We start from the raw sequence: 23,828 nt of genomic DNA, 5'->3' as shown, positions 1-23,828 counted from the left end.
CCGATAATCTTAGATCGTTTGGAACTGGAATCATTTCCAAACGCTGTCCACCCATAAATCTTGCGAGCTCTAGTTTCTAGATTCTCCAGTTAATGACTCAATATTGCTCCTATTATTCTCGGCAATCGGTCTCGTTGTCCGACTTTCGTACGATCGGCGCGTATCCTGGACGCAGCGTCGAATTTACGTGCCAACTTGCATTTACATTTTCCTCTTTTTAATCAAATCAACATCCTCCTATTCTGATATTCAACTTTTATCCAACTTCCACGATCATCTGATTATTTTTCTTGCCTTCTTCCTGCTCTTATTGCTCTTGGCTCTCGCATTCGAGAAAATTGCATCGATATTCCACATCGTTGTATCTCCTTCGAATTTTTTAATTTCGTTTCATCACGTACATATTTTCTTCTGTGAGAAGAATTTTCTGTAAATCGATAATAGGTAACAAGTCAAAGTACACTTTACACGCTGTTTTCCATCTTGTGTTTACTAGTGATCACTCGATGTTTGTCCACTAACACAATCATGACCCAATTCTCTCCACCTTGCACCTAGTTTACCCGTTGGAAGTATCTTGTAAACGCGACCATCTTCATAGAAATTAGACTAACCGAATGATTACCTATTTTCTGTCTCGTAATCGGAGTGATTAATCCGATTCAGTTGTAGAGCACGAGATAGAGAGTAATTGCACGAATCCCGCGGTTCTCCGGGATTAAAATCTGCCGTGAATGCCTGCTGCAGCTATTTCTACTGCATTTGTGCTGGTTACTCGAATGGAAATTCCCTAGCTTAATTAAATTTTCCTTTCAATTAACAAGGTGAATTACTCGATCGCTTCGAGTAATTCATAGCACACTGTGAAATCTCCTTTCTACTCGTCCTGCCAGCTTAATTCGCTGGTAATACCTTGACAGCTGCGGGAAATACGCGCGAAACTTTTTTCACTTAGAAACACTCGTTCTATTTGATGGGTAGTTTTATCTTGTACAAACAAGAAAAGATTGTTCCGACGAACAGTGCGAAGTTTGCAGTAGCGTGTGAGATAGAATTTTGCTGCCGGAACTTTTCCTCCTTTTCTCAGTCGGTATATATAATATTACAGATGTTTGCTTGCACGTATGAAAGCTTCTTTCCATTTTTGCTTTTCATTAAAAAGAATTTATTAATCCGTGTAGTGGAATTTGGAATTGATTAACTTGGAATGAGCAAACTTTTGTCATTGCAATATAATATTTCTCAATCCATTTTTAAAAAGTATTGTACTAAATTTTGTATATAGAATCTTCTAGGTGCATTTTATATTTCACTTTTGAAGCTAGAGAGAAGTGTATGAAATTAATGATGAATAGTAGTACAGTTACGAGTGTTTAACAACCATAATATGGAACGTCAAGGCCTACGCAGAGGCCTATCACGGCAGTGTTCGCCTACAGAATATTGAAATAATAATGGAAACAGTCAATTGTTCGTAAAACTTCCCCAACAGGCAACTTGTTGGAACGATTATTCCAATTATTACTGAACAATTCATATAACTGACGATACAACCGATTTTCTGCGTAGAAAAATAATTTCAAAGCATAGAATAAAATTGTTTCGTACGATACTTCCCTCTCAAGGAAATTCACTTTAACCAGTTAAGGGATATTGGTACATATACGTGCGTTTAATTTTTATTTAATTCATCCTATTGATCCCGACAGAATTCAAGATGCAATGACATGTACAATAGCTTCTTCAGACATGCCAAGATACAACAAAATAATTCGAGATACAAACTTTCGACAGATACAATGTAGAGAACTAAAAGGTAACTTTACCTTTCTCCGGCTTCAATAAATTCGTCCGTGAAAAGATTAAGTAACTAGATATTTCATATATTTCACGTATTACGTATTACGATTTACTGCAAGAGGATAAATGCAAATACAAGAATTGCACGAAGCTTCCCTGTTCGCTTTACAAGGCTTCTTCTCTTAAGAAACGATCTTTCAATGTTCAGCAAGAATACTGGCTTCTTCCTTTATAAAGACGAATGAAAAGGAACAGAGTACTTCCATTAACCTGATATTTCCACGAAATCCTGAAAGAGTAACGACGCATCTCATACCTTGAACGAATCAAAACGAAGCAACGCCATCGGGTCTTCATTTTTTCCGTCAAATCTTGTGCAGTACGAACTGGCTGAGTGCAGCCAGTTGTGTATTTCCATTGCAAATTGTGCGCTTCCAATTAAATTAAGTCAACGCAACGGTGCTTGCCCTATCAATGGTCCCGTCGACGTCGTTGAAACGCATAAATCACGCGATCTGGGTCGACCAGCAGTGGCTGACCTTGCCAGGGTGGCTGTGAATCCAGAAACATCGATAAACGCTAACCCAATTCAGGTACAATGCGAACGTACGAGTTATTATTTCTACCCCTTTCCTGTCAGCCATCGTTCGGGAGCTATACTCACAGAGTGGCTTACGAAAATATTTGCACACTTGCCATAGAAACCTTTCATGTACAGTCAATCACAAAAGTCTATACACAGTCCTTAGATATAAAATATTGTAATAAAAAACGGCGGCAGGTTATGGTAGCTATAGCCCTTGTCTTTGACATTTTGGGGGCCTCGCTATTCAATAAAAATACATTTTATTCTATGACTATAACGAGCAATTCGCTCGTGTACCTTAAGAAAAATAAAGAAAAGGTTGCATTTTAAAAATGCACTTATTACAAAATAATTTTTATTTCATATTTACGTAAATTTATTTCATTTTAATGCCTCATTTTTCTATAAAAGGGCTCCTGTCATTATTTTCTTCGCTGAATGTGTTAGTTCTAGACCTGAGAAGTTTTAATCCGACATTGATAAAAATATCAGTTTTACGAATCTTGTTAAGACACGTATCGTCACAATGTAACACAATTTATTCACTTTTATCGTTATTAAGAAGAAAGAAGTAAATGACAATAGCAGTGCCTTGAACTCGTCGCTACGTGCGCCATAAATCTTTGCCTGCTGCATGTGACAAGACATGGCGCTCGTACGATCTGGCGAAGCAAAAAAGGATCTCAAATTTACGGCGACAAGAGAACAAGAAGGAGAAACTTACAAGTCCCTTCGCGTCACCTTCACGCTGAATATTCAATAGCAAGTTTGATATGGAATTAACGAGCTTCTTCTCGAGGTGCAGCGGCGTTTGACACGAAATTGGATGCATCAAGAGATTTCAGAATATTACTAGACACCAACGCTGTTAAAATATGTATTAGATATGCATATTTGTTCTAATATACAGTTTACTCGCGTAACTTCTTTCATTGGATTACGAAAGTAAGGATTAGGTTCGGATTAGGTTACAGTATGAGCTAGAGCGAATTAGAATAACCATTTTGGGAATTTATATCATATTTATAATCAGTGTATATATTTATCTGAATAAATGTACCCTTCGAAACTGGAGAAATACGACAGTATTTGAAATTGCTCGTTAAAAAAGCCAAGCCATAAAATCCAAAAATAATATTTTCGCGAGACACCCCGAAAAAATGATTCGTCAGTTAAATCAGTAAATTGCAATAGAAAATTCACAAAGTCTAATAATGGTCTAAACATTCTGATTTAACGATAAAGGGATTGTGATCATAAATCGCAAAGAACAATGTCGTCGCGATCCCCAACCAAAAGAGCCGAAAATTATTCCTTAATAAAATCTGTAATTATCAATGGAAAATTCGCAGATTCTCGCTATGGAGTGGCTCACCTGTTCAGCACGGGGCTTAATCTTCTCCTCCTGCTCCTTGGTGAGGTCCTCGACGAGATCGTGGAGGAGTCTGATGTCTTGGGGGCTGGGGGAGTCGACCCTGCCAGCCCCCACGCTCATCGCACTGTGAGGCGCCAGTTCACAAGAGTCAGCAGCCTCGCCCTCGGTATCCCTCTCGCTATCGTCCCCCCACCGATCTTTATGGGACCACTCCTGGTCACTGTCAGTCACCCTTTCGTCGTCATCGCTCATTTAGAGCATTCAGGCGGCTTTCAGATAAATCAGACTCTCGCCCCCAGTTTCTTTCACTTCTTATATAAAAAACAAGGTGAGAAGTCGCAGAATCTTTATCTCTGCTTTTGAATAAATCAATGGAACTATTTGTTATTAGTCGACATTTCCTAGGAATATTGAGAACTCCGTTCAAAGTACTGTATTTTCATATATTTTCCAAACTCTTATTTCTTTGTGTAAATCGTATAGAATTATACTTTGAGTTATTTTTCCGCTGGGAAATCCGAATCCCCTTCTCTTATCGATTTTTATCCTTAAACGAACTAATTAACTGTGCATTTTCGTGATAGTTTCAAGACTCAAGTGATTCAATCGGTGAGCAAAACACTAAAATATTATTTGAACGCTAAATTCTTCGTGCTTCTCGACGATTTCGATATTTAACTCTTGATAAAACTATTGATATATTAGAATATTGTGAACATTAACTCGACTGAATAAAACTCCCTCGATAATTGACTGATTCTTCTTGTTCTGTCGCTACACGTCTTATCGCGTGGATAATTCCTTGACAAGTTTAAACGATATCCCCTGGTAATTCCGTGACACGAATTACTTCCGCGGAACATTCGCACGATTCTCGATGATCCGTTTCAGTCCGATAGCAATCGTGCGCTGCGAGGTTTTTTGGGCTTCGGTTATTGTCGAGTTGAGCAGTGATCGTGCGGAACACTTGAGGAGAACCCGGCTTACTACAGGGTATTTATTGCCAGAGCGAAACACTCTCGTCGATATCGAACCACCAGGCTGTACCTCCTTAAAACTAAACACTTACAGGAGTCATTAAGCTGTTTACGAATCGAGAATCTTTTTCCACGAGGAACGATTCTTCTAACGATTAATATCCCTTGGTTGGAAAGAATGGAAATGTTTCAAACAATGTATCATTCGTTTTATACTGAACAGTTCTTTGAACAATTATCTTCTCTATAAATGTCAAAAGCTTCTTTCAGATAAGAGGAACCATCAAACATAAGTTATTGTTCTGCCAATATTAAATAACGATTCCTAGGTGATCAATTTTTCTTCCTTAAATATCAAGTCGATGTGTTCAATTCTTCATCCCTGTCACTTCTCGTTAGGAAATCCCTCAATTCCTCATATTCTTTTTATATTGAACGGTCCTTTGAACTATCAACTTTTCTTTGTTAAAAATTCCTCTGCAACGAGAAAATTCTTCCAACGAGGGAAATGTAATTTATTATTCGTTCTAAGTAAACAGTTCTCTCAACAATCAAGTTTTCTTCGTTAAATATCAATATTTTTCAGTAAGAAAATCTCTCAAACATGACTTATTGTGCGTTTTATACTGAGTAGTCCTCCCAAGGATCAGTTCTTCTTTGTCAAATACAAAATAAATTTCTCTTTAATAAGGAAATCTTTCAAACGTACCTTATTAAATTGATATGGAATTTTTTCTCTACTCCGCTTCTAGTGAAGAAATTCTTCTAACTAGTCATCCCTCGTTACTTATTATTCGTTCTACACTGAACAATGTTAGGTATCCAATAAGTATTAAGTCTCCTCATCTATCCCAGTAAAAGACTTCTTCAAACATGTCTGAACATTCGTCGAACATACACGACACAGTCCTTTTAGTAGTCGAACCGAACCAAATGCTTATTCTGTTTCATTTCCAATGAAGGGATTCCTTCGAACTTACGCTGCGTATTAAAAGTAAATCCTTCCTTCGTTCCACAGCAAGCAAGAACAAGTCAAACATGACTCATCGCCCGTTACATGCTAAATAATGCAATTGTAAATGTTCCATTAAATATCGAAATAAATCAAATTCCTGGTGTATTCCATTTCCAATAAGGGAATTCCTCGCGGTTCGAGCAAACGCTGCGTCACGCAACAGAGTATTCAGCTGATAATCGAACCGATGGTATGGAAAGGGGATTGGAACGCGCGTCCACGTATCGAATTTCCCGCGGCGAATATGCGGAAGACGCATCGTGTATTAAAACAGCTGCCTGACCGCGAATAAGTCCAGAAACACTATATAGGTTAACATCGGCCAACGCTTAACTATTCGAGCTACTATAATTATTATTTTTCATGATTTACATAATTCTATAATTATATACAATTCACAGAGACAGAATTATATAGCAAGTAAAATAATTAAATGATATGCATTTGAAAATTGTCCATTTTTGACTATATTTCTCTACGCGAAATTGTCATGAAATTTTGATAATCTTTCTATCGTGAAATTTAAATATAATATTCTCCTCTACGAAAACCATGATGTGTGAAATAATTCACTTTAAATAATTCCATTTACAAAAGAAGAAACACCCGCCGTTAAATGATATTTCTATTTCTATATAAACGCGTTACTTAGAAAACAAATAATTTTTATAGGTAGCTAATATTCTAATCAAGAATCCTTAAGAATTTAAAAACTTAAAAAGAGACCGAAATTAGTTAATAAAAAATGAATTATGATTCAAGTTATGACTGCTTTTCAGTCAGACAGCCTTTTTTAAACAGTGTCCGACGCCTGGCGTCGAAATTTCGCGGACGACATTGCGTTTCGGTCGTGACAACGCGCGAGTCACTGCACGCGTTCTTGGTGCACGCGGCCACCCTCGAATACGTTCGATTCTGCGCGGCTCTCACCACATGAAAGTGGGATTTAAGCTAAGAAATAATGTAACACTTAGTACCAGTCTTCTACTCAGATATAAGTGTGTGTGTGTGTATGTGTGTACGTGTTAGAGCGAGTGGGCAGGCGCCTGGTAGTCAACTGCAATCGCACGTAAAGCGAAGGTATAGCTAGGTGGTTACGACTGCGACGCAAGGACGCCTGTCATTGATCACTTCGTGGCTATGACCTTCGTTGGTTACCTCGTGAGACCGGGGAAATTATTTCATGTGGAGACAAGAAACGCGGGAACACTCTTTAGTAGTTTAAACCATCGTATAGCCCGGCCCATATAAAGAAGTCATTTATTAATCTACACTGGCATTGATTAATGTCTTGGGATACAGGACATTTGTATTATATTTTTGAAATTATGCGGTATGAGAAAAATGACGAGTTGTGATTAAGAGTTTTCTTTATGAGTAGAATTTGCAAGTAGGGCAACTGAAACTATCAATCACTGTAATATTTCAATGCATTGGAAAATGAAAGGAAGAAATTAGAAGAGTTTCGTTTGTAACAATAAAAACTATGAATATATTAATTAGTATTTACAAGTAGAATTGAGAACCAGAGGAATTGGAAATTTTAGTTACTATTATATCTTAACAGAATGGAAAATGAAGAGGAGAAAAATTATAAGTGCTACAAATAAAATGTTTATTTGAACATACTGACTGAAATATTTTAGATGTTTTATTTCACTGTCACGATGCAAGAAAAGATTGTAGAAGTTCTAGTATTTCAAAATTGAAAAGAATTTACTTCATCTCACGACTGATTTTACTTCGTGACTGGGATTATAGAAGATTGATAATGTGTCTGAAAGGAAGAATCTGAGCACATACACGTATCGACAGGGTTGAGAATCCTTTTAAGATTTTCCTTTAGGGGTGAAGATCGATAGATGATCAATGAATCGAACTGTCTATTTTGTAGTGTTTCATTGAGAATTTCATTATTAATGAATGTAATAATGTACCTATACTTGTTTGGTTGTAGAAGGTTGTTTATGAATTTTCATTGAATGAATAATAGAAAGGTTGATCGATGTACTTATTTGATTAATAGATGGGTGGTATTAGTGGGTGAATTATTTTTCTAACAAAAAAGTTGATTTACCTTTAGTGGTTTGATTAGCTAAGAAAAATTTCAAGAGTTGGTTATGTAAAAGGAAAGAATAATTTGTAATTAAATTGCGATTAACTTAATTATTAACACTTTAGAAGCTATAAAATTAAAAATAATTAATGTTGAGGGAATCCTGTGAGAATGTGTATTAGTAGAAATTGACGAAGATGTTCATTTCTCTGCATGTTGTTGCTACAAACATCGTCATTGAAGTTGATAAACTAGGAATTAGCGACATAAATTAAATATTAAAAAAATAAACGTTTTAAATGACTATAGCCGACTTCGATCGTGTCGTTTCACAAGAGGTGCAGCGTTTTATTGATTTTTCGAAAACTTGCGCTAACCTTATGCAATTTCGTACTGCCCGTAATAACTCAGTCCGTCTAAGAACGTAACATTCTACTACGTGCCCTGTTACATCTTTAAGAGTTACGTCAAAAGCAGAATCCTAGAAGACAATTCACTTTCAGAACCTTGTAAACCAGAGAACAAATTTCCACATAAAAATATGATATACTCAAAACAGAAAATACTGAAGAATATATAGATCAATGATAGACATGTTCATAATATATTAAAACGTATATACACCGAATGAAACAGAGAAAAAACTTCCACATAAAAATATAATGCAACCAAGACAAAAGTATTACAAAATATTATAAAACTCAATAGTAAGTACACGTATTTACAACTAGGGGTTGCAATCCCGCGTTATTTTCAATCCCGTGGGAGTACGAATTTGGTTGCTATGCATTTTATATTATACATTTAAGGAGAAAATATTTAATAAGGAAACAAATTTTATTTACTCAATTGCGACAAGTTGCATGCCCTGTACGTAACAAAGTTGTTGATAGCAAAGCATCAGTCTAACAATTTTTCCCATCATATTTGCTCTATCGGTAGTTGTATCAATAATTTCATCTTCAATATCTAGATTAAAGCTCTTCAAACATCCTTCAACTACGTTGGCGCAATGCTCTATCGTGCGTGAACTATGGATTCCATCTAAATCAAGGTTAAAGTGTTCCTCTTTATAATGCACATCCATGTTTCAGTATATCTGATTCCTTTCGAGATGCCCCTTCGTCGAATATTAATGAAAACATTTGGTTTTCTCCTCGAAGTTTTGCCAATTTATTTTTCATATTAGTCTGTACAAGATCTGAGAGTGTAATAATTCTCGATCTCATTGTATTAGAAGTTTTAAGCATAAAACCATTTTTCAGAAACAAATATTTTAAGTTCGTAGATTTACAAAGAACATCGAAAGTGAAACCATCTTTAGCAATCATTCGAGATATCATTTTTTCCATGGAATTTTCTTTAACGAAGGAGTTGTCAATTGTTTTGGCCTTTCTCTTTTGCTATTACATTCTCGTAGCTGTCAAGGATCTGCGGCTGGGATGCTGTTTTCGATACATTGTAAAAATCTCTTCTCGATGATGCTTGCGAGTGCGATTTTAAATCTATACAATGTCTACTTTTCAAATATATCACGAATCCTCTTTCCTCGATCGGTGACTTAATTTTAAAATTACATTTGGCACTTTCAGTAGTATCACTTTTCACGAAATAAATCCAAAGAGGTTTATTACTATTTTCTTTCTCATCGTCACACATGGATTCTTTACTGGATGACATATTTTGTTCGCACTAATAATATCAATTGAAACAAAACGTAATATGATAACATATATGTTAGAAATTAATAAATTACAATTTAAGTGGCTCGCCCTCTGACGCTTCTACAGTCAATCGCGATCTTCTTACCAGAAGGTTCGTCATCTTCCTCAGCCTTCTATCAGCCAGATCCTTCCACAGCATCCTTATCACTCTACACGAGCCATGGAGCACCACGACGTCGTGTCATCGGCTACACGTGCGTTCCTGCGAACTCCGAACTTCGAAACTATAATATTCGGGCCTCTTAGAATTCACCGCCCACAATTAAACGTCCGCGACTCTTAGAATTCGTTAAAGCTGTGGATATCGATAGCCGAATGGCTCTTGAAAGATCTTGACACGTGTGATTGCGACACACACTATGCTGCAAACCTTGCGGAATCCCGCGGTTCCTATCTAACGTTATGCGGCTCTAAAAATGACGCGGGATCCTGCCTTACGGGATTGCAAACCCTTTTCACAACCTATACATACGAACAAAATGCAATACTCGTTAAATACTACTTATAAGTATTGTATACCACATAAGAAGATTATTCCCAAAATAATTATAAACAAATAACCAATCATCGAACAGAGTTCAGAAAGCGTATCGTCTTCGAAAAACTCTTTTCAATTCGGTACAGGCGCGAGCTCAGTCTGACCACTGATTGACAACGTCTACTTCGTGTCACTGTCGCCGATGAACTATCAAAGTCGACTCCTTGCTAACCGATCCAGGTGCAGTTCCTTATATAAGAGACTCCGTCCCACTATTCGACCATTTGAATGCGACAGTTGTGGGGCGGGATAGGACACAAAAGAAACGTGGAAACATTCTTCCGGCTTCTCCACCCCTCGTTGCATCTGGTTTCGGTTACCAAGGTATCTCCTCTCCGGTATATATTTTGGCAGGTGGCCCGCGTATCCGATGGAGACCATCGATTTTATTCGCCAAAGGAAAGTGGACCTTCCGTAGACGCATTTGGCACGGTATACCGTGTCTCCTCGTGTATTTAAAGAGCTTCCCTTCTGGAATAACCAACGAATGCGACAGCCTACTAAGCAATCTCGTTAGCACCGTATCAGTCGAGATCTAATTCGACTCCTCCTTCCCTTCCGTGTCCTAGATTTCCGTCTTCCGCTTAACGTGGGCGCGGCCATTTTAAATTCTGTCCACGGGGATGCAAATTGGGATTTAGATGGGACACCCTCCTCGAATTTAAATCGATGGTTTCTTTGATCAAGAGTGCCAGGCAACTGGACGGTGAGATTGGAAATTAAAAGTCTCGCTGTTGTATCGCAGCTAAATGAAAACTTTGAAGTAGTTTGGGTTATTCGTGTTTGAAAGCTTGAACGTGAATTTTTATATTGGGTGAACATCGACCACTCTGATTGTTTATTTTAGCTACTAAGTTTGAAGAGGTTAATGGAATCCTTGATATTTGATGAATAACGTGACCGCGTCGATAATACGTTATCACGTACGGTCACTGACAACTTTATCCGCGGTTATTGATTGCCAATGCCTGTCGTAGAACGTAATTTGGCACACGGTTCTTCGTTTTCGTTATTCCGACTCTGGATAGCTACGTAAACTTTCTTTCAAAGGGCAAGGTAACAGAAAATTACCGCCATTTTGTCAGCACCATTCTCGATTCAACGCGATTCGTTACGCGTTCGTAACGCGCGTCGCGGACGCTCGAAACACGTGGGAATGCGAGTATGTCACGGAACGCAATCATCGATGTTCAAAATTTGCTAACTACCAAACGACCTAAAAGTCGAAAACCATCGAATCTACAAAACTACTTTTACAATTATTGTAATTACATATTATCGTAATTCTAAATTCCTTACTTCCTCCGTTTTTAAATTTCATCCCGACCAAACGAGAGAACCTAACCATCTATCGAAATTATAAAATTAATACATGGTTAATTATATAACAATTATCTAAACGTTGTGCCTCTAAAAGTCATCCTTTCGCTAAAACCTTTTGAAAATCTTCAAAGGAAACACTCATCGTTCAAGGAGGGTGTCTTCCCTCAAATTTCCCCGTGACAAAATCCTCGATCTCCTTATGTGATGAAATCGAGCTTTCCAATGATCCAAGAAACATAGAGTGCACATTCACAACACGATCATCACGTAAGTACACATTCGCGCGCGGTTATAGTTGTTCGTATCCTTCGCCCTGGAGGTGACTGTCTCCCATCCCCGGTTTTTTTTCGTTGAAATCGATCGATGATCGCGACAAGCCGCGACCTATCTCAACCTGACACCCAATCGACCGTGTTACGGAGAGCGATCGCCGGTACCCGACAAACGAACGCTCTTCACGTCCTGATGATGTGGTTTCGAGAGGTTGACAACGAACAAGCACGTAATGACGCGACGCGGCGTTTCCTTTCGAGTGTCATCGATCAATGCGATCAAAGCGGGATAACGATTCCCGGTCAGCACTCGATAAACTTCTGCGTGACTTCACCTCCTGTTTTTCCTCGACCCTCCCCTCGATGTACCAACCCTTTTTCTCCCTTGTTCGATGAAAGGCGCGCCACTTGGTGCTCGAACCGCGACGAACCCTCTCGTGATGGAAACACGCGTTCACGCGCCACCCGGCCTTTTTCAGTCTTATTCACCGTTTACATGTGCTCTGTGATCCTTCAGGGGCGATGTGGACGGAGTGGCGAACGGTGTAACCTGCCGGGCAGGACGGGGGATACTGCGCCACTGACAATAGCGCCTTCTATCGGCGAGCCTCTGCCAGCCACCCCCTTTCTACCTTGCCCCTCTTTCCTCGCCATCCTTATCTCACTCTCTCTCACTCTCTTTCTCTTTCTTTCTTTCCTTCTGTCTGTCTCTGTTCGATCAAGAAGGTTCGCGTTCTCTATTTCGCTTCGCTAGTCGTCGACTTGCCTGTCCTTTGCCCTCGTATCGTATAGAACGAAGATTCTCAACGTGAGATACGGTCAATTTTGGGGGGCTACGCCGTGAGAGATTAAAAGTTGTATTTTAGAAGATTTGGTAAATTGTTGTTGCCTTGTTCGAATTGTATTCTTCTTTTCGTATAATACGTGTAATTCATGAATATAAAACTTGATATTAGTACAATAGCAAAGAGAAGGAAGTTCAAAGTTATTAAGTATAATTTATTTGTGTATTTTTTAGTAACATTCGTGATAGATATTTTTCATTATGATGCCAATATGATGATAGTATAATTTATTCAGTACTCTTGTCAAATACAATACTATTGTATACGATTGCGATATTTTCTATGCTACTTATATTCAAACTGTCTTTTGTCTGCTGGTGTATATGTATACGTGTTTCGTTGCGGTTGTTACACCATAGCTATAGGTTCATCTATCTACATAAGGGATTACGTGGAGTATAAAAGATTGAGAACCACTGGCGTAAGGTATATTTCGGTTTCTGTCTTCGTTTCTCACTTTCTCTCTCTCTCTCTCTCTCTCTCTCTTTCTGTGTACTGGTACTATGATGTTCCTCTTCACGATTCCCTGGTTTTGTTTCTTTATCGCTTTTTACCTTTTTTCTATCTTCTTCCTTTTTGCTGCAGTTTTATTTTATCGAGATTCTCTGCGTCATTCTAGTGAAAATATTTTATACTTTTTTCCCCTTCTTTATCGAGAATTTGTTCCCAGGCTTTTTGGAAGCAGTTTTGTTATATTACGTGCTGGTTTCAGCACAGAATTCGTTCCGTTCAGTTGCTCGATAGTTTTAAAGGGATTCCTTCTGTCTGATTAACACAAGCCTCATTCTACTACCTTATTATTGATTCAAAATAAGCATACTGTTCTTCCGCCGCTAATTTACGGGTTACTTTCTTGTTAGTCACCTTTTTTATCCGTCTTTTCGTTCTCGTGAAAGTATTTAATATTGCGTGTTGTTTTTAACGAGATTATCTTTGTTCAAAGAGGGTGTGATTACGTGGCAATACCTCTGGGTTGTTAATTAATCTACCTTTTGAATTTCGTGATGAATTATTTACGGTTCAGAGATAACACATACTCTTTAAGATTGGCTTTTCATAAAGGAACATGATTATCCCATTATATGCTTCAATTATTCAAAATAGCTGAGTGCTAGAACTTTCCTTATGAAATATTTAGATTTAAATTTCCTTTTACACTAATTAAAAAGTAATTACCAGGGATAAAGTTACAGGAAAATCCTTATACCAAGCCTTATCAGAAATATTCCTAGACGAACGATCAACAAGATATAGTTCATTAACGACAGCATAATATTTTACCTTCGTAATAATATACCTTACTGGAAGAAAATCTCCTATAAATTCAACTGGTCAAATGACCTGATAAACAACCATAAATGTTATCGTCAGAATAATAAAAAATACCTTGAATTTTATACAAACATTGCTTCACTCCTTTCAGAATAGATATTCAAAAAATGCTTGATTTTTTATTTTAAAACTTTGTATTTTTTAGCGAAGAAAATTGACCGAGTATTCAAATGGCTTGATAAAAGACTATAAATATTAACAACAACAACATAATAATAATAATAATAATAATGATAGTAATAATAAACACGATGCTTATTTTCAACTTTCCAGTTACAAAAAGTTCGATCTAAATCGCGGAACAAAATGATTAGTTTCCTAAACCGTCAATTGAATTTCTCGATCAGGAACGAATGATTTGCGCGAACAATGAAATATTTCTACGGCTATTAAGGGATTCCCAAGATCGGATCTCTTTGTAAGCGGCAACAATAGGCGTGTCTTTAATTCACCGTAATAATTTCCGCGACATCATCGTAACGCTGTTCGAGACTGGAGAAAACAGGCGCAGTATCGGTTATCGATATTGGCGGCTTCGAGTTCGCCCGATGTAAATAGCTTTGGCTACGATGATGAGCTTGGTCGATTGAACGTCGGGACGAGGAAAAACCACTGCCAGTCCAAATGCAATTCGGGCTGGTTGCTACGTCTGCACATAGAACATTCCTGATAGGATGAAGCACTTACGAACCAAAGTACACCGTGTATCGGTCACTGCTATCACAAATTGCTACTACAAAAAAAATTAACCGAATGAATAAAAAGTCACTTACAGAAACTTGTAGATATTTCTGCAATTTTGTAGGTATTTTTGGAACATTGAAGTATAGTTTGAAAATGTTTGTATTGGAAAAAAGAAGAGTATATAACTTTTAATATGAAGCTTGTTACCATGCAGCTGAGTTATCGAGGATCGTAGTTTCAACAGATTCATACTGAGAAAAAGAAGAATAGAGTTTTATAAGTAAAATTGGTCACAATATAGCAAGTTGTTAACAGAAACTGTTTCAGCAGATTTGTATTCGTGAATTTTTTGGGAAAGGAGCATCACCCTAACGCGAACACGATTTTAATTTTTAGAAGAAAGAGAATAGAGAATTATATATGGTGTATTTTACTTTACTTGATTTTTATTTTTCTAATTGGAAGGGTAGAATAATTGTGTTTGTTCCGAGTTTGATAGATATATCTAGAAAATTTGTCATCTTTAGTACTAAGTCACTCCTGCAACTTTAAAAAGATGAAGCTTCAAGTAACCATATATATATGTATAACTAATTGTTCTACTTGGGAGTATAACGTTGAACATTTTTCAAATTACCCACTATTCCTCCAGAGCCTTATGATCTTTTATCAGTGATAAATTGTCCTTTTTAAGCCGCATCACGCCGTCATATCGCGTTAAGCAGTAAAAGTACCGTAACTGCGGTCATATGTATCGATTACGAACAACTGTCTGGTAGTCGTGTATGCACTTTCAGAAACTCGGTTAAAAGGAAACTAGCGAAACTTTATATTAACACGTGTCTGACTATTATGCGATAAAAAAAAGTATCTTCAACACGAAATTATCTGAATCTTGGCATATATCAAAGAACAAAGTGTTCTCTCAAATTCCTCAAAAATGAAGAAAGCATCGAAGAAAGAATATATCGTTAATGTTTATTTCAACTTGATGTTAACCACGTCATTTACACGTGTCTATCCATTACATCGTTGAAAAGTATTCAACACAAAATTCTCCAAAATTTTACATACATCGTTCCTCCCAAATTTTTCAAACTTAGGATATCTATGGAAGAAAATTATTTCGTAAATTTTTATCTAGAAATTTTCAGAGAATATTTCATAATTTAACAAATTTGACACGCGTGTCGAACTAACTGCATTTACCGTGAGTTGAAGAGCTCGGAACATTTGACCCTCTACAGGTCGATAAGCATGTTGACGAAGGTATCGTCGCTATTTCAAACAAGGAAATTGTTTAAAGGCCGGCGTCCCTTAAGCGAGACCGATCAAGTGGCTTCTCTATCCATCCATCCTCGACCGACGAGGAAAGCAATGACGAGAGTGTACAAAGTATAAGTCGACACTTGATCGCCGATGAGAACTCCGATCTTTGTTCCCCGAGTGTGAGTCAACTCGTGGACTGTTCTCGTCATCCGAGAGAGTTATAAATTATTCGGCAACCTGTCGTGTAATGTGGTATCGATTTCTAGGCCTGTACTTGTCACCTGGTTTCGCTAACAATGTTTACAGATAGTTCAGAATTTTAATTAGTAGCCGTTGGATGCCAAAGTATTTCCCTCCCTTTTGTAAAATATACCTACTCTTTGGTATTCAAATAATAAAATATAATTACAAAATTTCTATTACTTTACACATATATCCGCTTTTATTTAATACTTTCGTGTTTGTAGCTAGTTTGTGGTGAGAATTTTCCCAGAAACAATTGTATACCTGGAGCTTTTTTTAAATTAGATTTGTTATCACATGGTAGATTACAAAGGAAATTACGAGAAATTTTGTCTATTGCAAAAATTTTCTTCCGCGAACTATCGAAGGAAAAAAGTGTTACGGTGGCATAAAATCGGCATTATTTTGTGGAAATCCAGCGCGGGGTATTCCCGCCCCCAAGACTGCGGCGTAGACCGATTGGCGCCAGCCAGGGCTGTGTTACCACGGGGTGTCATGGTAAACGCTGCATTACTCTGTCACATGATTGGCAACAACGCTAAGAATTTCGTTCGAAACAACTACGTGCTTCTTTCGAGACCTAGAAACTATAAATAGTAATACTAGGTCAGCATTTTTCTCAAGAAATGCTCCTGCTATAAATTTTCTCAAATAACACATATCTCACATACACCAAAAAATATTAACATTTATATTTCAAAAAATAAATTCCTTCCATCAACAAAATTTATTCCACATCATAGACATTCATGAGAGCAAAAGAGTGAATAAATAAACGACGCTACAAGTTCTTCCACATGACTAACGAAGTAATGCAGAACGCGTCAAGAATTCCAAATGACCTAGATTGAAATTCGTCTTTTTCCTTTGTGAACGAAATTTCTTGGCAAATATAATCTACGTATTATTCTTCCTCCATTATACATCATCGTCCTCAAATAAAATGTCCCCAAAGTTGAAGAGCTTCTCCATCTTCTGTTCATTTAAAGCGCAAACGGATCAATGCTTCAGTTTCCTATGAAATCAGTAGAATAAACCGATTTCTGTCAGACAGAGAGCATGACTCGTCTTAAAACATGTTTTAATACCACTGACGTGGATATTTAAAAAAAAAGACAGGTTCACCGACAGTCGGACGGTAAAAATAAGACAGTAGCTTGGAGATCTCCTATTTTCAGTGAAATAAGATGAAATATGTCGGGCAAATATGCGGTCGCCTGGGAAATAGACGGTGCATGTCGATCAAACGAGGCCACAGTAGAATAGGACAGTGGCTCACAAACAAATATCTATCGAATAACACTAGAATGGTCTTTCGAATGTTTTCTCTGTTAATCAAGTCTCTTTACAGCTTATTAAGTAATTTTTAACACAAATGAAACCTCTAGGATGGTTTTACTCGGAAACTTCATTTCGATCTTATTAAAAGCTAAATTCACCTTCATCATCTATAGTCGAAATCCATAACGTGCTGCGAGAAAACTGGGATCTTTACTCCGTCTGAAACGGTGCGTCAGAAAGAAATTTACTAGCTTCGTTCTTTGCAAGGAAGCTTTTCATTCTGAGTGAAACGGAACGAGCCTCCCTTTGACGAATTAAAAGTTTCCCCAGCAAACAATGGACGTACCTATCTCCTAGTGTCTGTTTCGAATGAAAAAGTCCTGGACAAAGGACGTGGGAGAAAGAAACAACCAAGAAAATTCCGCTTGTCCCTGAGATCAGAACGTATCCTAAGAGAAACTTTGATGACGTGACTCTATTTGAAGTCGAAAGTATCACGCGAGAATGTTCCCTTCTTCGCCAAAGTTCCAAGGCGAGGATTGTGGTTCGCATATAAATTCGCAGTACCTTCAAGCTGACTTTTATCCAACTTTCTTATAATATTTCGTCATATCGTATGTAGCTTTATTGGTTTTCAACTCGTGCGACCAGCTGATGATCAAGAGATATAGAAAACCCACAGGTATTTGCGGCGAAACGTGGCTTACCTGGGCTACCTTTTCCCCCATGTTCGACGTGTGCATGGCTCCTTGGAAGTATTTCGCAGATCCATTGTCCTGCAAGGAAAACTGGAACACGAAATATGGGGGTTGAGATTGAAAATTGTATTTCCCAAAAAAACTATATTTGTATTTACTTCAAAAGTATTATTGCTTTTTAACTCTTGAAGACTATCGTGAGTGAAATTTCACTCTGTGTGAATTTTGCTTTAATATTATCGATCTGTGATAATATCATTGCAATTTTTATTATTGTTTTCTATCATTTGAAGACTGGAGAGAGAGAGAGAGAGAGAGAAATTGTCTTTTGGAATTATTACAGTTGCCTTTTTTTGTTTTAAAGTTGAACATGGTCTTCAAAAGTTAATTGAAAAATTAGGAGAGTGATCAAATGATTTACTCACTTTGTGTTTGATGGAATCGGGTCCTATCTGGCTGAGGGATGGCGACTTCCGGTCTTTGGTCCGCCATTTTTGCAAGTCACTTTCGGACGCAACACCAGGAAAGATTTTCGAATGTTTAGTTGCTAAAAACACAAATTCACGCGTCAGACGTTGCAATTCATTTCGGTCTACTTCATATTCATTATCCTATTATATCGTTACAAAACTATACGTGTGAAATACAGGCTCGATTAAATCAAAACTATCCAACGTGTCTCGTAAACTTATTGATAACGTGACAAATCTGGCGTACTAACGTATATTCGCGCGATTAATTTGCCAAACTTCGGTGCACAATACACTTTCTTCTGTTTTATAAAAGCTTTCGAGGCGCAGAAAATAAAGAAAAAGAAAAAATAATAGAAAAATCGATCGATTCGAACGTCAATGAAACGAACTATACACAGAGGGAGAGAGAGAGAGAAAGAGAGAAGGAGAGCGAGATCTGAAGGAAAGAAATATGGCGTGAATTGAACTCGCTGATCGATGCACGATGTTTCGTCTGAGCAAGTCTGTTACAAACATCAATTACAACCACACGCACTAAATCTAATTGTAAAATGTAAAAATACGTGGATGTACGGATGCACACAGAGATAATTTCGAAATTCGACGACTATTTTACAAAAATAACGATTCCAACAAATGGTTCAATACAAGATGTGGACTAAAAGAAGAAAATGATGGCCAATGTAGAGTTTACAGTGGCTCATGATAGTATTCGTTTCATACGAAAAATTTCCAAGTTTCATTTGTACCGTAATGAGACACGATTATCATGATTATATCGGTAAACTTTGAAACAAATCTGAGGATGTACATGAAAACTGTTAGATATACACTGCAAGTACATAACTTCGTAGGAATCGCGGAACTATTTAAACAATCAATTTATTCATAATTATTAATATACCTGAATATTCAGAAGGATCATCTTTGATTCCAAATCGTACCAATATGATTAACGATAGTCGTGTCTCGTTGCAATGCTAATGAAATTTCAAACTGTTTTATATAACACTCGATACATGCATTAAAGTCTTCTGCGATAATTATTCGACTGCTTCGATGAGCCACCGTATGTACTGTGTAGATAGGAAAAGAAAAAAAAAAAAGATGAAAAAACCAACCAACGATAGAACCGAGCCTATATCTCGATCTAAAAGCGTTAAGATAGTGTGTTCGTTAACGGGTTAGTCAATTCGCACTAGAAGCTGCATACCTGTGAAAAAAAGATCGTTTAAATGTTTGTAAAAGACCGTGTAATTATTTTTATAGATGATAATGCGATAATTGCTACGCTCAAATATTATGTATATTTATTTATAACATTTGTATATATATATGTAATATAGATATACACAGAAGACAAGGGAAGTATGGGTATCGTATTTTGTTGATGATTTTTACAATGAATATCGTGGTGATTTGTTGTTTATTTTCGGATATGCTCTCCTACACCGTTTCCATAAATATGTAGGGAAACTCTCCCCCGAAAGAGATTAAACGATTATTTTATAGTGAATGAGAAGAAACGAGAAGGGATGTGAAGCCGTGTGTAGAGAAAATAATTCAGCCAATTGTCTTGCTCCATCGCGAACAAGTAAGCGTTAAACTAACAAAGTTCGTCTCCCATGCTTCGGTCAGCCTTGCGTACTCGATAGATTCTCCCGACAGTCCCGTTCTCGACACAGGGATTTATCTGGACCAAAAGTATTTCTAGGTTCACCCCCGACCGCCGATGACGACGCCTCGCCACTTTTCGTACTCGTACGGTTTCGGTGGAGCTTGTAATGAAAGACTTACGCGTCTCCATGGAACCACGCGCGTGATCCTCCGCGAGAATGATTAGTTTCACGTTAGAAAGAAGTTTGTTCCAGACGAGGGTGGACTACATTCTGGGACGCGGGAGTACAAAATGGCTGACCGAGCGATGCTACGGTGCTCGTCTTGTAAATAGTAACGGTAGAAAGATACGAAAGAAAAAGAAAGAAACAGAGAGACAGGAGAGAAGGAAAGAAGCAGGACGAAGGATAGGATAGGAAGGCGACGCGTTTGTTAGAGAAAGAGAGAGCTTCACGGGTATACGAGACATATATATATATATAACAGAGAGAATGTAAACGAGTAATTGAATGGTATATAGATGGTGGAGGCAGTATAAAAAATAGGCCTATGAAAGCTCAATCGGACAACGGTTACGTTATCTCTGGAAAAAGCTCATGACCAAAAAAAGAAAAAGCCGCAAGCGCTTGGTAAGTTGTAAAAGGGGTGCAAACTCGTCCGGCGCTCGGTCGGTTAAAAAGAAAAAACCAAAGGGGTAGCAGACAGGCTGCACCATCCTGTTTTACCTTCCGTGAGATTATCGACTGTCGCTGGCCGTCGTTCGAGGGTGACGTGTTCGCTCCCTCGGCCCGCTACTAAAATACGTTCACTGTGGTTTGACTTTTGGATTTTATAGTTTTCCTATTTTGTTTCGTAATCGAGGGTTTTACTTATAGTTTCGATGGCCTGATCCGGAAAAGGGGGGCCACACGCGAGGAAATTTGGAGAAAAAACGGGAAATGATCCACGACAAACACGCGGCTCTTCCTCCGATCTTCACTCCGGGGGTAGTAACAGGGGGTTGCACTCGGTCAACAGGCGCCAACTCGCGTCGTTTTACCGAGGCACTACCTGGCCGCGGATCTTCCGACTTCCGAGCTTTTCTCGATCGTTGACAGATAGCGAAGTGCCGTCGATACAACCTTTTTTTCGTTTTTTATTACAATTTAAGGGCGATTTAAAGCGAACTATGTATATAATAGAGAATTTATTGGTAATATTGTCTGATCTGATTATGGGAGCCTGAATCTACTTCCATTGATTATAAAACATCCACCGCTAAATTTTAACATATCTCGTTATAATATTGACTTACGGTCGCATAAGTATTTGTCCATTTACCACGCTCGAGTTTTTCAACATATTATCATGTCTCGATCGATTTTTTGTTCCTGTATAACAATTACGAATTCATAGAAATTTACCATCTTCTATATCGATAAAGAGTAACTTCTGTGCTTTTGATTTTAATTTTATGAACATAGAATGGCTTCAAAAATTATATTCGTGCATCAAAAATATTAAATTTTGTATCCTTTAGTAGCGCTTTTGTATGACTACACAAATTTGACATTATGAAAATGGAACATAGAAAGGAGTAAAAAAAAAAGCATCATTGGCAAGTAAAACTATATGCAAATACTTTTTGTAGTCATTACATGTATATGCTGTATGTTCATCAATTTACCTGTAAGTTAATGTAGTGTTAATTGGATGAATACTTATGGCCTACTTATGTCATAAAGTTTGAAATTTCACATTTAATATTATTTTGTCCACACATAATCAATTATGAAGCACGGATAATGTAGGGACTATAAATTCTTGTAAGGAAGCATCGTGACGAACGGGAGCGATAATTCCGTCACGTGAAAGCTTCGGCTCGCAAACGGAGAGACACGCGCGGCCACTATCTGTCAACATTCGCGACACGAAACATCGCATGCGGCAGTATTATGTTCTACATCGTTAATTGCAATTTCGCCGCAATAGCTACGCGTACATCCGCATTCGAGGCGTTTAAACCATAGACAGGCTCGGTGGAAACTTTGATCTGTTGCCAAAGCGAAAAGACGAGCCGAAATAATGGACAGTAGTTCACGAAGGTATCGGAACACTTTTATCACAGAAAATTTTCATGTTCATGTTGTATGTGTTACATGAGACGTTTTGAAATTTTATTAGCACCGTAATGAGATAAGACTATCACGTTCGTATTGGTAATATTTGAAACCAATCTGAAAACGTGCATAGAAATTACAAGATACTTATTGGAAAGATGATTATTATTGCATTATCGCGCAATTTAATAAAAAAATAAGTATACAGCGTACGTGATCATTTTAAACATATAACATGTGTTAAGCATGAATATTGAATATCCCATTGAATATTGAGGCTTTTCAATAAATATTTTTTGCGGAATTTTTGTATTTATGAGAAATAATAAAATTTTTAAATATACAGAACGAATACATAAAACGTACATAATCCGCGAAAATATGTTCGATATTCGAGGTACAATATTTTTAATAACATCTAGTGGGTGAAATAAATATTAGCTGCGATTCTATTTCTTTAATATTATTCATAGAAATATAAATTGACATAAATATCCGTAGTACATCTATTAATATAATCGATAATTGATCGTTTAAATACCTTGATGATTTCTGCGAAATATATACTTGCAGGAAATAACTTGTAACTTCTATACTTATTTCAAAATTCACCAATACGATTATGATAGTTAAATCTTACAATGCAGAACGTAAATATTCTGCATTTACACTAACGTGAATCCATGGGAACTTAGCTTTGTTTATCATCGTCATGTATATTAATAAAGGTGACATATACGTATACAAGAATGTTTCATATAAAACACGTATAATATATTCATAAAAGAATTCTGTGAGTGTTCGAATATTTTCATGAATAACTGTACGCTCTCGACGATTCGTCGAGACTTTCGTCGCACGATCTACTCGTTCCATATTACAACGAGCGTCGAGATCGTGGTTGGAAAGCAAAGTCGGTGTCGCTTCTCTTACGTTCGCAGAACGATAGGGTAACACTATGGAGCGAATGCAACACCTAAAGAAATATTCTGATCGGCTGTCGAGAAAAGGAAGCCGCCGTTCCACAGAAAAAGCTCGAGCTAATACGTCAAGAGGCAACCCACGAAATACCGAGAAAAAAAAAGATACGAAAAACAGAAGGAGCGAACGAGCAACCGGAGGAAATCGGACGTGTGGTTACTTACAAACGCTGCAGGTGAGGCTGCGACACGGCGCCCTCGTCGTTTCCGGTTTCACCGCCCTCCTCGAGATCGCGTCCAAACTGGCTGCATGCGACACGCTTCGAGAAGGTCCCTCGGCGCCTCCAGCCGACGAAAAGTTCGCCCCCTCCCAAATTCCGGATTTTTGGGACACCTGAAAATATCAATAACAGTCCGTACAAAATTGTATATTTAATGTTCTAAGTCTATAACTTCTGAGTTAATGAAACAAATTATATTCGTTAAGTGCCTTCATAGTGGAGATAATTAACAATTTAAGGACATTTAAGGATATAATTCCGTTATTACGTTAAATGCTATGATATTTCATACTGCACAAGTTTGACTTTATCTGTGCCAGAAACCAAAATTGAGTTTTAAGATGTCGGAACTTGGCTCCAACGACTTAACTGATAATTAATTAACTGACTCAAATAACCTTATCTTGCTATACTATTGCA

General features: G+C 37.5%; 1 protein-coding gene across 10 annotated transcripts in view; it reads right to left on the bottom strand.

The window, feature by feature from the left end:
- The window catches only part of LOC132913809 (potassium voltage-gated channel subfamily H member 6), a 142,060-nt gene that overhangs the window by 49,781 nt on the left and 68,451 nt on the right, over nucleotides 1–23,828 (bottom strand). For 9 of the 10 annotated variants that reach the window (XM_060972388.1, XM_060972389.1, XM_060972380.1 and 6 more), the window contains exons 6-9: nucleotides 23,353–23,521; nucleotides 20,834–20,902; nucleotides 18,444–18,565; nucleotides 18,028–18,108 (exon numbers count right to left, since the gene is read on the bottom strand). In XM_060972388.1, the coding sequence (XP_060828371.1) occupies nucleotides 18,028–18,108; nucleotides 18,444–18,565; nucleotides 20,834–20,902; nucleotides 23,353–23,521 (441 nt within the window). The remainder of the gene's footprint in view (nucleotides 1–18,027; nucleotides 18,109–18,443; nucleotides 18,566–20,833; nucleotides 20,903–23,352; nucleotides 23,522–23,828) is intronic. The other variant, XM_060972383.1, reaches the window with a different exon arrangement.

The sequence above is a fragment of the Bombus pascuorum genome, chromosome 13 (genome assembly GCF_905332965.1).
Source record: "Bombus pascuorum chromosome 13, iyBomPasc1.1, whole genome shotgun sequence".
Taxonomy (NCBI): domain Eukaryota; kingdom Metazoa; phylum Arthropoda; class Insecta; order Hymenoptera; family Apidae; genus Bombus; species Bombus pascuorum.
This window is presented reverse-complemented; position numbering and strand designations above follow the sequence as displayed.